The sequence below is a fragment of the Akanthomyces muscarius genome, chromosome 1, assembly GCF_028009165.1.
Source record: "Akanthomyces muscarius strain Ve6 chromosome 1, whole genome shotgun sequence".
In the NCBI taxonomy this organism is placed as follows: Eukaryota; Fungi; Ascomycota; class Sordariomycetes; order Hypocreales; family Cordycipitaceae; genus Akanthomyces; species Akanthomyces muscarius.
In genome coordinates this window covers 1,449,804-1,465,340 of record NC_079241.1, presented here as the reverse complement: position 1 = coordinate 1,465,340, position 15,537 = coordinate 1,449,804, and the positions used below count along the sequence as shown (strand labels likewise).

Below are 15,537 nucleotides of genomic sequence, written 5' to 3'. Positions count from 1 at the left end.
CATGAGTAAAACGAGGGCCTGAACTGGCGACAGGAAAATAAAATGCATCAAAACACCCAGTAAACGCCTTGCTAGTTCCCAAACACTAATTTCCAAATCAATATGTCGACAAGCCGCGACCTGCTCATTCGGAAAATGACAAAGCCACGCGTACCAGCCATCGCTGGCTAATTTTCAACGTCAAAGTCGTCAACGCTTCAAGCTTTCAAACCTCTTTACAAAGTAAATTCAATACTCCCTCCACTCCTTTCCATGGTTCGTCCCCCCGCACTTCGGCTCTTGCATCTCCGCTCACTCGTCTTCATCTTCATCGTCGCTGCTGGATGCACTCTTGGTCCGCCCTCGCGGCGTTCCTGCGGCAGCCACCGAACTGCCGATAGAATGACGCGGAATTTGTTCCAGTGGGATAATGTCGGGCACATCATCACTGGATGGTATGTCGTACATACGCTCCGCTCCAGATTCATCATCGGGGTCATCTCCCTCCTCGTCGCCACTGCTCAGATCCACACCGTCTGGATAATCGTCCGACTGTTCCAAGCCTCTGCGGCTCAACAGGCCTTCTGAAATCAGCGGCATAGATTGTGACTGTGGGTCCGAATCCGACATGTCTTCATAGTCGTATGAGTCGTCACTGCTGAACGGCGGGAAAAAGATAACGGGTGGTGGTAGCGGTACAGGTGTGAGTCTTTTGATACGGCCTGATGTGTACTCGATTTCCACACCAGGGGTGCTGCATCGCGACGATTGCCTTGATTGCTGTGCTGCCGGTGATGACGTCGACATAACCGCCAATCTCGCAATAATGTTGTCAGTTGTTTCGATCCGGCTACCTTGATCGTACTTGGTGATAGCACCTGCCGCATCCTCCTTTGGTCGCTTGGTGGTAACAACCACCATAAAATGATCGTCAGGCAAAACACCGCCCAGCCCACACGGTTCAAGCGGGTGAACCTCGAGATATTGAGGCTCATCCGACCAGGAAAATTCAATGTCGGCGTCAGTAGTTTCGTCGCCAGAGTCCGTAGTGAAGCCAGGAGGGTCTTCAGCGTGGTCGATCTCCATCGGCGCAGCGGAAGAGACAGGAGGTATCGGATGGCTGAGCGGTCGAATACCGATACTCGATCCAGATGGTGACCTATACAGCGGTCGACGTGGTTGTGGTGAGCTGGCGGTTGCGTTCTGTCCACTCGACATCATGTAGGCGGTTGGCGAAACATCGCCCGGATCGCCAGACAAGTCGGTGCAGAAAGGTGCACCGCCATAATAGATGACCGCGCCATCACGACGACGTTTCTTTCGGTTCCATGAGCCCGAACCACTGAGGTCGTATCTCGACTCGCCCAAATTGCTATCTTCAACTGGACCAAACGATGACAGAGTGTCGTCAAAGGATACTACACCGTTCGGGGAGTCTTGTCGAACGAAGAGCGGCTTATAGTGAAAGCCGTCCGACGAGGAAGAGACCTGGGGACGAAACTTGGAATTGTCCTTACAGGAGATGCCAGAGTCCCCTGTAAAGTGGCAAACCTTTTGGCGCTTGCGCTTTGACTTCTTCGAATCCTTGGAAACAACGTTGCTTGGTCGCTCGCTCATCTCAGAGCTGTCGATGGAGCTGTCGCTCGTAAGTTTGGTGCCTTCTGATCCACCGCGCCATCGAATTTTGCGGCCGTCAGGCGACAACTGGAACTTTGTACTCATCTCAGCGACCGCAGCACGAACAAAATCTGGAGTCACATTGATCATGTGCAGCTGCGCCAAGCTGCAAAGCAGGTTCAAGTACACCCAACCCTCGGCATCGGGCGCGACATCTGGGGTTTCCTGGGTCGCGTCGGGGAGAAGTTCTGGAGGGACCAGTCCCAGATGTCGAATATATTCCATATTGTCAGCAGGAATTTGGGCGCGGTCAGGATCAAGGTCATTTGGCCGAGTTGGCCGCTGTTCAGGAGGCGATCGATCGGGCGGTGAGCCATTTGTGCCATTGCCCGTGGACTCTGTTTGATCTCCATTCGAGTTCGAAGCCGAACCATTGTCCCGGGATCGGCTCTTCTTACTCGAGCTTCCGGGCGGGAGAATACGGGCCTCACGGGCCGGTTCCGACTTGTCAGTCGTCTGCTGCGGCTGCTGCGGCTGTGCAGCTTCCCATGTAAGGGTAGGAATGGAGGGCGGAGCCAGTGCAGCTTCCGACGCAGGCTGATGAGGAACAGTGTGTAGGGGCAACTGCCGGCGACCGTGACGATTATTGATCGGTCCGGTAAAGAGGTGCTCTAGTCGACGAACAACGACCTTCTTTCTGTCCTTATCTGTCATGGCAACGTGCTTCGGGTAGAGGCCTTCGGGGATGTCGCGAAGATAGCTTTCTACCTTCTGCTCGGATGATCTGATGCCGCTCTGGTTGCTACCGTGACGACCAAGCGATGCGCGTGAAGAGTGGGCACCTGTTGACATGGAGGCATAAGCCGAGTCAACCGGGCGGGCATGAGAACCAGATGATGATGATGCATGCTTCGAGCCAGATCCTGAATTCAGCTTGTCGTGCGATGACTTCTTCTGCTGTGGCGAAGAGACCGAGGAAGAGTCACCCAGGTTGGCGGCGAATTCGCGGAGCGTCGTCTCTAGCTCGCGCTTTTTTCGCTTAGGCAGGCCGTGGAATTTGATCTCGAACAGCTGATCCTTGCGCAAGGTATCGGGCCCACGTTGCTTGTAGCGTTTAAGCTCATCCTTGAGTTTCTGAATCTCGACTGTCAAGTCATCGATTACGCTACGATAGTCGTCGGCACTGCTGCTTTGCGTTTCTTGTGGGCGTGGTTGAAGATGCTGAGGAATGGCTAGATTTTTGTAGCCGACTCTGTCTTCGGTAGATGATTCAGAGCCTTTGAGGAAAAATGGAGGGTCGACTGAGAGGCGCGGTCAAGTTAGCAATCATACTCGCAATCAATAATTTTTTTTCCTTGCCGCAATTGTGTGTGCATACCTTCCATTACATTAGAGTCGAATGTTGCGGTCGGATTCTCATTTGAGCGATCAAACCACTTCTTTGGATCGCTCTGGCCAGTTTTATGACTGTCACCCGATGAGTTTCGGCGCGGGGAGTGGACGTTGCTTGGCTTCGAGCGTGCGGAGCCCAGGCTAGCGCGGAGTGAGGCATCGCGGTTGAGGCCAAAATGATTCTGCAGCGTGAGGGAGTTGGCGGGCGAAGCCCTGCGCGGGTGAGAGGAGAGTGGAGCGGCTCTTTCAGGGCCATTTGTCGCTGTTTGCATGGTTTGCTATTCCATCCGAAGATGATTTAACGATGAGAAAAATTCGAAGAGGCCTCGAACATGGTTCGATTTTGCCCTGGATCGCGATGGAAACCCTGGATGGAGCGCGCGAACCACTGAGCGCAAAGCAAGGGTCCAAGGCCTAGTGGAAGTGACGTCGCTGTCGTCAGCGGCGGAGCTCAGTCTGTTCCTCCTACAGTGATAGAACTGCCTAGAAAGATAACATCACTGGTTAGCTAAATGGGCTGCAATTGCAGTAGCGGGGGAATGCGGTTAGGGTGAAGGTGGGTCAAGGTGGTAGTGTGGGCGGGCGTGATTGGACGGTGATGAAAGTCATCGCGATCGCTCTGCGTGTTGGTGCAAGCATCGCCAGTACGCACGGCAAGGCGGGCAAAAGAGGTAAATAGTGACTTTGACTTACCTGGCGAGTGGTTGATTCTGCGAGCGCAGATGTTACCAGTGACAACCCGAAAAATAGCGACTAGCAGAAGGACACGATATTGATGAACTGTCGATGTGCCGAATCGAAGATCGAGATATGCGGTGGCTGAATAGCTAGGTGTTCGCTGTCAAAATATGATATTCTTTGGTTTCAAACAATTGACTGCGTATTTGGCGAGGATTTGGGAGCCGCAGAATCAAGTCTTGTCGTCAAGCGTCGATCGTTGTGTTCTCGGCGTGGATAGGCGTGAGGTGAGCACTAGTGTATGGAGGCGCGACTGAATACTGCGACAGGCGAAATATAGGCCTTGCCGAGAGGAAAAATGGTAGAAGATGAATGCGGCGGCTCTCGTATCTAGCGATTCTGTGCTGTTGGTAGAGCAAGTTGGTGCGCGAATGTGTCGCTGTCAAACGGCGAGTGAAGATTGCCGGACGCCGGTGTGGCCGGTGCTGGTGTGAGGTGCTGGTGGATGGTGCTGGTGGATTGGCTGCGAGCGAGCAAGACTGTGTGTCGAGGCGGGTTCGTTTGTTCAGGGTTAGGAGGCCGAAAGGCTGTTTGAGTGATGAGGAATACGGAGAGGTTTAGTGTCGCGTGAAATGGTTTATGAAAGAAGAAGAGGAGAAAGTTCGTGAAGAGGAACGCCTCAGCCAAAAGAGCTGGCAAAATGTCGAAAGGGCAGGCTTGGTCTGACCCACAGTCAAGAGGTGTGGCGGAACAATGTGCGATCGAGACCCCTCGGGAGAGCCCTGTAGTGACAGGGTGTGTCGAGTAACAACACAAGGCACAGCAGAGAAAAGGAGTTGTGGGATTGGATTGACAGTTTGAGAGGGTGTTTTAGTGGTTCAGTGGATGAGTGGCAATGATTACTGGATGATGGGCAGGAACGTGGCACCGGGCCCCAGGGCAAAGAGTACCTATTTGTGTGCCACGGTAATTAATTAGCCACAGCGCAGCAGAGGTGCTGGTCTGCAAAAGGATTTCTGGCATTTCTTGGGGGGCGCCGGCGCGGGCAAGGCGGGCTGGGCCTCTGGGCCTCTGCCGTCGGCTGCTGAACAGCCCGCCACATGGTGGATTCCAGGCACACCGGACAGCACGCTGCAGGCACGCCCTCTGAAGGACCAGTCTCCGCTTCCAGCAACGGTTTGCCGGCACTGTGCTGGCGATCGCCAGAGTGCAGAAACGCCGCGCAAACCGGCGCAGATTGTCCCGATGCACAGTGCCGACCAGTTCTTTGGTCACTGTACCCGATGCTGTGCCGTGTTTGCTCGATGACCACGACTTGGTGAGGCGAGCAGACTGGATGAAGCGAAAAGAAAATCTACAAGGTTTGCTAGGAGGTAAAAATGGCAAGCGCAATATGCGACGAGCGAGGACAAATACTTGACTTGATGGAAGATTTTTCTGTAGGTCTTTCTGGCTCTCCATCCGCCCGTTGCGATGGTGCTTCCGCACGCTGAAGTCTTGATCGTTGACATGTATATATGTATTACTCGCCGGTTGATTGCAGTGGCATCGCCCCAAACCACCTACCCGTAGTTTTCGCCAAGGCTGCAACCTTTGTCCTTGTTGTTGCCCGCTTGCCGCCTCCTCGGCGACGTGTGGGCAGAGGAAGACAGCCGGCAGGGTCTCATAGATCGGGCTTTGGCCCGTCATCGCAACCTCGGATTCAGAGGCTGCTCTAGACCGCACCAGGAGACCAGACGTCAGTTCTTGGGGTCATCAAGCCACTCATAAATGCCAAAGAGCCTGTATTCTTATTTTGGCAACATAATCTTTCCCATATTCCTGCTGCAAATTCCCATTTTCGGGGCCGGATGTCGCGCTCGACCTCAGCACACGGCCACTACCAGTATTAGTAACGCGACGCCCCCGTGTCCAACCACACACCATGACAAGGCCGCCGACCCACCAGGGGTCCAGAGCTCGATTCGTCCAAAACCTCTCGATCTCCAAGCTTTGCAGCTATCGCTCGGATCGAGGGGCCAAACCTGTAGGCAATCGCGGCGCGGTGCACCCTAGCCCGGTGACGTCGCCCCCATCTCACCAAGCATTGCACATGGCCATGCTCCGGCCGCGTCTGACCCTTGACTCTTGACTCCAGACCCCTTTTTTGCTCCTTCTGACTGGCACTATTAATTATTGACCGCCTAAGCGCGGAGAAAAACGTCCTGCCCTGCCTCTAGCCTATTGCTTAGCCTACTATTTGGCAGGGCCTCGATCGCCAGCTCAGGTGCACCAGTAACTCTTGTCTCAGTTTTCCAACTCCTCGCCAGCTACCGGTAGTGAATAATCTGCCACTCATCTCTTTCGTGCCTCGCATTGGCCGGCCGACAGCCTTTGCTCTTGGACATGGGCTCACCAGTCGCCCAAAAATAACGACGTACAGGCACCCCGCTTTCTTGCTGCTGTGAATCCAAGTGCCTGCCTGCCTGCCTGCTAACCCCACCCCACACCAGGCGCCGATCAGGGTATCGCCATATCATGCAAGTTTTAATTATTCGATTTGGAGTTTTCCTCGACATCGGGGCGGTGGCAACACCAGAATGTCTGACACTCAGCGCCGCCGCCGCTGGCCGATCGATCCGCCTGATTGATAACGACGGCCAAGTCCCTAAATATGCATGTCCCTAAAAGTGGCAATTGGCAGTACACGCTGCCTTATTTGCACCTAGCAAACCTAGCATTTGTCAATACTCGATGCTTCGGCCGGCCGGCCAGCGGGAGCTTTAAAGTCCGTGTTTTTGAAAACCGATCTCTCGAAAACTGTCTTGCAATCGCCATCTTGGCGTGCCGGCCTGCATCTCGATTGCCCTTCCGGGTAGTCTACCCCGTGTCGACGCATCATGTCGGCGCATTGTCGACGCATCATGGTTTTGTCATGCTGCGAAGTACATGCGCGGAAAATGTGCCACCACCTGTACATGTAATAGATGTGACAGATGTATATAGATCACGCTCGAGAATGCAGAATTGTGCGCGGCATCCATCATTACGTCCAATTGCGCAGATGAGTGTCCTCAGAACAGCTCTTCCTACAACTCGCCTACTCCTACGTCCCCGAACCATTTTCAAAATGTCCACTTCCAGCAACGCGCCCGGCGCGCAATTCGAGCACCGTCAGACGTACGACTCGTCCGACTTTACCCCCAACAAGTCCAAGTCACTCCCGCTCTTGCCTGCGCGCCAGGCCCTCGTAGACGACATCCTGGCGCTATATTCGTGCCACCCGACCGTCGAGCGCATCAAGCGCTACACGCCCGACGCCGTCTACGACGACCAGTTTGGCTACTGCGACAACCGCTACAAGATTGCCGCCCAGTGGTTCGGCCTCCCGAAAATCTTTACAGCCAGCGAGAACACCGGCTACGAGGTGGTGCGCGACGACCCGCTCCTGATCCAGTTCAAGAGCCAGCACAAGTGGACGTTTCCCGTCCTGCCCAAGACGGTGACGCTCAACTCGATGCTGTCGCTGAGCCTGGACCCTGAGACGGCGGAGAGCGACTTTATCCGCGTCAAGTACCACAAGGACCAGGCCAACGAGAAGGACTACAGCCATGATGGCATCGGCTTCAACTTGAGAAAGTGGCAGGCTGATCAGCTACCCAAGTACCTCAATGACGAGGAGCTCAAACAGTTTGAGGCAGACAAAAATGTGCCTCCCCAAAAGCCGATGGAGCCATAAACTGCCAAGGGACAACGAGCTTGATTATGAAAATCAAGATTTATACGACTGTGCAATTTTATCACATGTAGCGCGCTTCCACTTTAAAGAGTCTATAGTGTCTCTATAGCTTTGTCTATCAATTCAGTCTATGCCATGCCAACTTTTCCATGTCTGCTTTTACTGATGCACCACACCACGCCCGACTCCCCGCTCACCCAACAATCACAACCACGCTCATCAAAGTAATCATTTCATCATCATCATCACCATCAAATCTAATCGGCGCTGCGCTTGAGGTCCTTATCCAAAAGAGACTCGCCAGTCATATCCTCGGGCTGGGGCAGACCCATGGCTGCGAGGATGGTGGGGGCGACGTCACCAAGAACACCGCCGCTCTTGCGCAGGCTCCAGCCCTCGGGGGCGTTGGCCATCAGGAACGGCACCTTGTTGGTGGTGTGGCTGGTCTTGGGCTTGCCGTCGGCAAACTTCATCTCCTCGGCGTTGCCGTGGTCGGCGGTGACAAAGAGAATGTAGCCGCTCTTCTTGCAGCCCTCAAGAATCTTGCCGATACCCTTGTCGGTGGCCTCGCAGCCAACGATGGCAGCATCGTAGACACCAGTGTGGCCAACCATGTCGGGGGGGGCAAAGTTGTTCATGACAAAGGGGAAGCGGTCCTCGCCCATGCGCTTGACAACCTGGTCGGCGACACCATCGGCAGACATCTCGGGGGCGAGATCGTAGGTCGCAACAGACTTGTTGGAGGGAACGAGGTCCTGGTTCTGGTCGCGCTCCTCGAGAGGGAAAACCTTTTCCACACCACCGTTGAAGAAAAAGGTAACGTGGGCGTACTTCTCGGTCTCGGCAATGTGGACCTGCTCAACGTTCTGCTTGCCAAGCCACTCAGCCAGAACATTGTCCATGCGCTGGGGCTGAAAGGCGACTTCGAAGGGATAGTCGGTCTTGTACGTGGTCATTGTGACGAGCTCCTTGATCTTGGGGTAGGAGAAGTCGGGGAGGACCGATCGGTCAACGTCGCCAAGAAGCTGGGTGATTTGGCGAACACGGTCGGAGCGGTAGTTGAAAAAGAACACGGTGTCGTCGTCTGTGGTTGGTTAGCAGTGATGATGGATACACTGTCGTCATTACGTACCCTTGATGCGAGCATTGTCGCCGCCAACAATGATGGGAGTAAGGAACTCATCCTTGTCCTTGGAACCACCCTTCTCATAGCGAGCCTTGACGGTAGCGACAGGGTCATCACTCTCTTCGCCCTCACCAAGGCACATGCCCTTGAGGGCAAGCTCGACGCGCTCCCAGCGCTTGTCGCGGTCCATGGCGTAGTAGCGGCCGACGACAGTGGCAATCTGGCCGATGCCGACCTCCTTCAGGTAGTCGACGAGCTCCTGCATGTAGCCAGCACCAGACTTGGGATCGGTATCGCGGCCGTCGCCAAAGAAGTGAATAAACACCTCCTTAACCTCGTACTGCTTGGCGGCTCTCAGAAGAGCGTTCAGGTGAGTCTGCTTCGAGTGCTGTCCTTTGCGTTAGAATATCATATTCAAGCAGTCATTTATATCCGACCTCCAACTTACAACACCGCCGTCCGAAACAAGACCGCACAGGTGCAGACGACCATTGCCCTTGGCAGCACCCTCAAAGGTCTTCTTAATCACGGCGTTGTCTTTGAGCTCGTCCTTCTTGACTGTTTGATCGATGCGTACGACGTCCTGCCAGACGACGCGGCCGGCGCCGATGTTGAGATGGCCGACTTCGGAGTTGCCCATGAGACCCTCAGGCAGGCCGACAGCCAGCGACGAGGCCTCGAGCTCGGTGTAGCCGGTGGCGCTCTTGTAGAGCTCGTCCATGACCGGGGTCTTGGCATTGGTGATGGCATCGCCGTCCTTGGGGCTCTCCTCGGAAGGAACACCCCAACCGTCAATGACGACTGTTTGCGCGGAGAAGCAACATGATTAGCCAGGCGATTTCAGCGTAGACGAGAATGTAGCAGCAGAGCAGCACGGTGTCCAGCCGTTGCTTGGCGCCGCCACGCGACTCGGCCGGTGGTGGCCCAGCCATGGCAGGCATGGACTTGGAGCGAGAAGACGTCGATGATCCAGCCATGGCTCGACCTGATCGCGCTTGCGCTCGCAATGGGTGCAATCGTGACGATGCCGCTTCGTTGCGATGGTGACGATGGCGGGGCAACGTTGGATTGGAGGGGCTGCTCAAAGTGGGAAAGGGAAACGTACTCAAACAAGCCTTTTGCTCTGTCTTGACAGGGGAAGACATGTTGAACAGCGGCAGATATAGGAAGTTCTAGGTGTAAAAAGAAGCAAATAGCAGGCTATTTGGAGCAATTGACCAAAGGAGGACAAGAAAAAAGAGTTGATGGGCAGCAGGTGAAGTATCTTATCTGCGTGATTTCACTGCATCGGCTTATCGCTGGAGCTTAGCTCCGCCTGCGAGTAATAAGTTGGCGCTGAATGGGGCGCTGGAACAGTGTCTGCACCAGTGCGTCATGGCGACCGTGTTGCCGCCAAAACGTACTGTATCAATAGCGTCGCCAGCTAGAAGAAGCCACCACCCCCCCCAGGGCTATGCGATCCCTCTGGCATTCTTTGGGTATTTACTAAATTCATAATTTTTCCCCCTTATTCTCCATTATTTTCGTCTCATTGTCCAAACCTAGCGGCTGATTGCCTGCCGTGGCCTAGATGCCCCAGCCCGTACTGTCCAACTAGCACTGTACAAGGTCGGTAGCTGCCAAACGCCTGCTCACAAGGCTCTTTCAGCATCGTCGCAACCACACCACAAGACACAGACCCCAGAAACGATGGCCACCGACACCCAATCTCTGGCCTTGCCGCCGACGCTCTCCCCCGACAGCCTCGACGCCCTCTCCGAGCTCGCCATCGTGCTCGCCAAGGTCCGCACCAGCATCCAGTCCTCGTCGGGCCTCGCGACGGGCGCCACGCCCAGCACCACGACCGCCGTCGCGGGCGGCCAGCCGCTGTCCTTCAAGGACGTCCCCGGCGCGACCGACGCGCTCAAGCACAAGCTCCAGCACGCCCGTGCCGAGGTGCGCGCCCTGCCCGACATGGACCGGACCGACGCGGAGCAGCGCCGTGAGATTGCCGAGCTCGAGGCGCGCATCGTCACGCAGCGCGCCCTGTTGGAGCGCCTGCGCGACGACGGCCTGCGCTTCGGCAAGGATGGCGACAAGATGGACATTTGAAATCGAGTGCTGGTATACAATCTTTTCTGGGTGAAAGTACACAATCATACATACAACTACATGGCAATGGCGTTACGGACTGAAAGCCTGGGAAAGGGCTTTGACACGGATTTTGTTTTAGGAGGGAGGCTTGACGAGCCTTGGGGCTGATCATATTCAACATGAAGTTATGATTTACATACAAGTTTCACGCTACCTGACATTGTATCACCTTGGTGAAATGCCAAGCTTGGCCAAAGTCTCATCCACACTCGCGCCGGGTCGTCCTGGCACGACTTTTGTCCAAATCTCGTCACTTAGAATCTGCGCCTCGCTCATTGTTGTCCAGTTCGGACTGTGACCGGCCTTGAGCCACTTGAAGTCGTCAACCTGGTCCCATTGATTTTCAGCGGCCTTGTCCGCCTCCGTCATCTAGCCAGTCATTATTAGTCCGCCGCATTCACACCGAGGCAAGTCCTCCTTTTCGATAAGAACTTACGTAGCATGCTGGTAGAGGAGCGAATCGCAGCCCCGAGCAGTCTTCGATGATGGGATGGCTCGTGCAGTGCAGGTATATATCGACATTCTTGCAGTCGTGGATGCGCACCTGATGCGCCACCAGCACCAGGATGCTGTCGCTGATGCCCGTGATGTGCACCGGCCCCGCGACTCGGCCGGCCACAATCAGGCTCTTCTTGATGGCGCGCATGGCCAGACCCGGGAACGCGTGGCCCTGCGACGTGGGTATCGACATGTCCACGATGCAGCCCGTCAGGTCCGTCAAGCTGCCGGATGCCGTCGCCATGGCCGCGGACGAGGGCAGTATGATGTGCAGACCCGTCTGGTTGGAGATGCCAATTGTCTTTGCCGCAGAGAAGCTAGGCTTGCGGATCGAAGACGCGCTGGGTCTGGACAACTCTGCGTTGTAGTCCCTCTCAGAAGGCAGCTCCCTCAGTTCATCGTCGGCTTCCTCGCCGAGCTTGGGCATGCCGGGTGGAGCAGTGGGCTGATGCTGGTTCCGTGAGTAGCTTCCCGAAAGTAGACGAGGATCGTTCTCCGGAGCTCCCATGTCGACATGCTTTGCTGTGCGCTTAAACTGAAATCGAGACTTGGGAGCGAGTACAGCGGTGGTATCGCTAAGCTTCTCTTGAAGCCCTTTTATCGCCTGTTATACCACAAGTGTTAGTTTCTAATGTGAGCCTCAGCGAGAAGAAACATGTGCCGTGTCTTTACCTCGGAATACTGTTTGCGGTCATACGCAGGGGTCGCGTCAGCGACATCAGCCACTTCATTCTGAATCTTTGAAATGCCAGCAAGAATATGGTCGATGGCTTCTTGGCGCTCCCCTGCCACCGTGGAGATGGATTTCAACTCCTCAATCTGGTCCTGAAGTACTGCATGTGACGAAGCCCAATTAGCGTCCAGCCGCGTCCAGCGGAATCAAGCAAAGCTTACCAGCAACATGGTCCAGGAAGGACCTGTGGAAGCGCTGCTTGGGATCTGTACTGGCAGACATTGCGAATCACAAAAGAACTATTTTGTGATGCACTTCACAAAAACCTCGGCTTGGAAAGAATCGACGGCTATCCCAGAACCTTGGGCTCGTTCGTGTTAGCGGGCGTGATAGCAGCGGGGACACAAAGTAGCGCGCAGTCTGTCACATGAGGTCTTATGGTCCAACAAAGACACACAACGAAATACGTGATACAAATAAACAAAAGATGAGAATGTATCGATGAAATTGCCAAGGCCGCCTGAAAAGAACAAGCTTCAGTTTGAGGTCGCGAGACCGAACCCCACCTTTTGAGTTGGGCGCCCCTCCTTTTTGAAGCTTCCTCTTATTAGCTGCCTGCAATACCCGACGCATTTTAAGCTCCGGGTCTCCGTGTCTATGACATCGGTTAGGCAACGTTGAATCGCTAGCTCAGGTAGCTTCGGACGAGTTTAGCGGCTTCATTCTTGCACCGCCTGCGTCCCGGGACATAGCGGCCAAGTGGCTCTCCAGGCTATAGTTAGCGTATATCTAGTAAATCATCACACGTGCAGTTGCAACTCTCATCAGCGCTTCTGTAATATTCTATTGATCAGTTCCATCATGTACATTAATTGGGTACTCTAAGTCGGCCATTCATGCCCCGCCGCCCGCCACCGTTTGTCAGTGGCGGTATATTGGGCAGCTGGAAAGGCTTCGTCTGCGGCGTCTCCGCGTTCAGCGCTTGCCACATCTCCCACATGTCCGCTCGTCGGGCCGGGAGCATGCTGTATTGGAGGCTGTACAGGTTGCGTCGATTAATTGGCGGTACAAACTGCCCTGTCAAAAGGCACAGAAGTACGCGCGGTGAGAGATAATGCTTGCGGATTCGCTCGGCCATCTGAAAATATTGGTTGAACATGGCTTTGAACGAAAGAGGCACAGACTGTGATGGACCGTGTTAGCAACCATGCATTGGAAGTCTGCAGACCCGTAACGTCTTACCTTGAGGTAAATGACCGATATCGGAGGTTCATTAGCATTAAGGTTAAGGGGTCTATTATCGTGGGCATTACGCAGTTCGAACCGGATGCCACCTAGAGAACGAGTTAGGATGTGCTGCACGCTGCTTCTCCTTATCGCTCTTACCGGGGAGTCGCCTAGAATCCTTGACTCTAAGCATAAGGGCGAATAATGGGAAATGGTTCAGGCACGAGAGCAAGGTGTCGAATCCTGCCTTCATCGAAATGATCATCATGCGGGCAATCGCAAAGTTAAGGTAAAAGACACCAACAGTCGGGAGCAAGAACGACAGGAGCGTGAACAGAATCGTGCCGACAAGAAGTTGATCGAGATCGTAGTCGCAGGAATCGATACGGTTGCGTAGGACATTGTGTTTCTTCCCACGGAAGAGATGGAAGAGCGATTGCAAAATCGTCAGCTGCCAGTGATATATACGAGCCGACGCAAGATAAAAGGAATAGATGTGGATTGTCAGGGCTGAAAGCAGATCGGAGAGCATAGCCAAAGGCATACTGGCTCCAGCAAAGGAAGAGAAGCCGATGAACCATACAACCTTTGGCAGCGCTGGAGCGAGGGCATCGATGCAGTCTAGGATATACTGTTAGTAGTACGGAGGAAATTTCTTGCAGACAGACTCACTTGACCAGTATGTTATCACCCAAAGGAACAGAGCGCCTAAGAAGCTCGCCAGCTCGCCATTGAGCTTAAGACCAGCAGGCCAACCCATGAGCCAAGAGATGCTGCTTTGCAACGCATCTACGGTGTAGACGCGCAGCAAGTCGTTGATCTTCATGGATACCCAATCCGCGTTCTCTATAATGTAGGATCCGATGGCAATGCCGATGATGACATCATTAGCAACAAGCCAAAGACTGTTGTAGAAACGAATGTAATCTGGGTGGCTGGTTGTCACACTAGCCCAGTCCATTTTGCGCTGCCGGAGCGTGATATATTGCATGGGCCAGTAGCAAAACTGCAGCAGGCGAATTTCAATTTGTTGCGCAGTGGCGGATACGTCCTTGACTGCTGCGTAGCCTGGCTTCATGCGAAACTCAAGTACAGTGAGGAGCATCTCCGCCATGGCGCGATGAATAAACAGCAGCATCACAAATCCCTTTCGGATGATAGGAAATATGTAGACGACAAAGGCATTCCACAGCTGCATGAGGATGTAGTTCCGCACCGCCGCCGTAGATTCGACAACTCTCTCGGACACGCTAAGACTTCGCTTGGGGCGTGGGCCAAGCTTGCCTGCATTCTTTTGCAAGGTCTGCTCAAGCTCCCAGGACCAATTGACTTGGTGAACGACCTTTTCGAGTGCCTTGTCTCGAGCGGAAGCGGGCCGGTTAATTATGGAGTGCTGCTTGAGCTTGTTGACCAACTTGAGCCTCGCCTCCCGATGTTGCTTCTCGCGGCGTTCTTCCTCGCCTTCCGGCCCATCGCCTTTGCCATCATCGAGGGCGTACCATTTATCACCCAGAGCAAGCGATATCGGATTGAGAGAAATGTATTGCATGCCTTTGGGTCGAGGTCGATCGTATAGAATCAATTGCACGCTTGAAGCTTTAGCACAAATAATCCGAGGTTCGCGGGAGGCACTGGTCGTCGCGCAGACCCACGATGGATCTACCAAGGCGTAATTTGTCGCATTCGAGACGCCGAGTACGTGCATAGAGGAGTGGCCACACAGTTCGTAAATACGACCCGAGGAATGAGGGCCGCTACGGAAGAAACTGTTGGATTTGAGGTGTATGTCGACGTTGCGAGGCTAGTGAACATGGTCAGTATTGCTGCATCAAATGCATCTGCTGGTGGTTTATTCCTCACATCCACGTCGTCTAAAACGGCAACCACAAATACATCGAGGGTTGAATTGCGCCAGCCAACGACTACGCCAGGGCGATCGGACGAGCGAATGTCTGTCGGCCAGAACACGCGCATCAAACCATCATGTTCCACCATGACCAGGGTACTGTCGGTTGGCGGACAGACGAAGAGTGTCGTTGTTCGTCCTTTTCGGTTCAGAATGAGCCTCGGCGCCGTAGCTGTTCTCGAGCTGACACGGCAATACCGGGCCGCCTTGGATGCTGCGCGAAGTTTTAGCTTGCAGTTGGGGATCTGTACGTCGGGTCACACCTACGAGATGCGTCTCTTTCTTGGCCAGGAGGTAGACTGGTAAAACGACAATGAAGAAGAGAGCGGTCAAGGCAATGGCACCTTTGGCAGCTCGAACCTATTGAGGAATAAGCCGCACGTTAGTTTATCGTAACATTGGAGAAGTGTGCGCTGGCGCGCGAGAAGGAGGGGGCGACAAGCTCCCGGTGCAACGTACGGCGACTTGATATTCCCAGGCAAAAATAGCAAGCTCATACAAGCGAGTGACGAGGTCCCAGCGCGCAGTAGTGTAGCCAGCTACAAAGATGCCGAGGGTGAGGATGGAGAATGGGTGCATAGGGCTTTGCC

The 15,537-nt window shown here is 54.3% G+C and overlaps 7 protein-coding genes across 7 annotated transcripts; 2 read left to right on the top strand and 5 right to left on the bottom strand.

The window, feature by feature from the left end:
* Positions 1-291: 291 nt before the first annotated feature.
* On the bottom strand, positions 292-4,689 carry LMH87_005444 (uncharacterized protein; the record flags this gene model as incomplete). The annotated part of the gene is made up of 5 exons (XM_056203166.1): positions 292-2,897; positions 2,975-3,266; positions 3,458-3,471; positions 3,682-3,741; positions 4,617-4,689. 5 exons carry the CDS (start codon positions 4,687-4,689, stop codon positions 292-294), a joined length of 3,045 nt encoding a protein of 1,014 aa, XP_056058651.1.
* Positions 4,690-6,775: 2,086 nt separating this feature from the next.
* Positions 6,776-7,384, top strand: LMH87_005443 (uncharacterized protein; the record flags this gene model as incomplete). The annotated part of the gene is made up of 1 exon (XM_056203164.1): positions 6,776-7,384. One exon carries the CDS (start codon positions 6,776-6,778, stop codon positions 7,382-7,384), a length of 609 nt encoding a protein of 202 aa, XP_056058650.1.
* Positions 7,385-7,641: 257 nt separating this feature from the next.
* On the bottom strand, positions 7,642-9,655 carry LMH87_005442 (uncharacterized protein; the record flags this gene model as incomplete). Its single annotated transcript, XM_056203163.1, has 4 exons — positions 7,642-8,468; positions 8,517-8,898; positions 8,959-9,311; positions 9,616-9,655. The coding sequence occupies 4 exons, from the start codon at positions 9,653-9,655 to the stop codon at positions 7,642-7,644; spliced, it is 1,602 nt and encodes a 533-aa protein (XP_056058649.1).
* Positions 9,656-10,199: 544 nt separating this feature from the next.
* LMH87_005441 (uncharacterized protein) lies at positions 10,200-10,601 on the top strand (the record flags this gene model as incomplete). The annotated part of the gene is made up of 1 exon (XM_056203162.1): positions 10,200-10,601. The coding sequence occupies one exon, from the start codon at positions 10,200-10,202 to the stop codon at positions 10,599-10,601; it is 402 nt and encodes a 133-aa protein (XP_056058648.1).
* A 207-nt stretch (positions 10,602-10,808) lies between these two features.
* On the bottom strand, positions 10,809-12,096 carry LMH87_005440 (uncharacterized protein; the record flags this gene model as incomplete). The annotated part of the gene is made up of 4 exons (XM_056203161.1): positions 10,809-11,012; positions 11,080-11,745; positions 11,814-11,974; positions 12,036-12,096. The coding sequence occupies 4 exons, from the start codon at positions 12,094-12,096 to the stop codon at positions 10,809-10,811; spliced, it is 1,092 nt and encodes a 363-aa protein (XP_056058647.1).
* A 586-nt stretch (positions 12,097-12,682) lies between these two features.
* On the bottom strand, positions 12,683-15,036 carry LMH87_005439 (uncharacterized protein; the record flags this gene model as incomplete). The annotated part of the gene is made up of 5 exons (XM_056203160.1): positions 12,683-12,997; positions 13,057-13,148; positions 13,201-13,662; positions 13,714-14,842; positions 14,902-15,036. The coding sequence occupies 5 exons, from the start codon at positions 15,034-15,036 to the stop codon at positions 12,683-12,685; spliced, it is 2,133 nt and encodes a 710-aa protein (XP_056058646.1).
* Positions 15,037-15,095: 59 nt separating this feature from the next.
* On the bottom strand, positions 15,096-15,526 carry LMH87_005438 (uncharacterized protein; the record flags this gene model as incomplete). The annotated part of the gene is made up of 3 exons (XM_056203159.1): positions 15,096-15,161; positions 15,215-15,307; positions 15,407-15,526. 3 exons carry the CDS (start codon positions 15,524-15,526, stop codon positions 15,096-15,098), a joined length of 279 nt encoding a protein of 92 aa, XP_056058645.1.
* Positions 15,527-15,537: the final 11 nt, after the last annotated feature.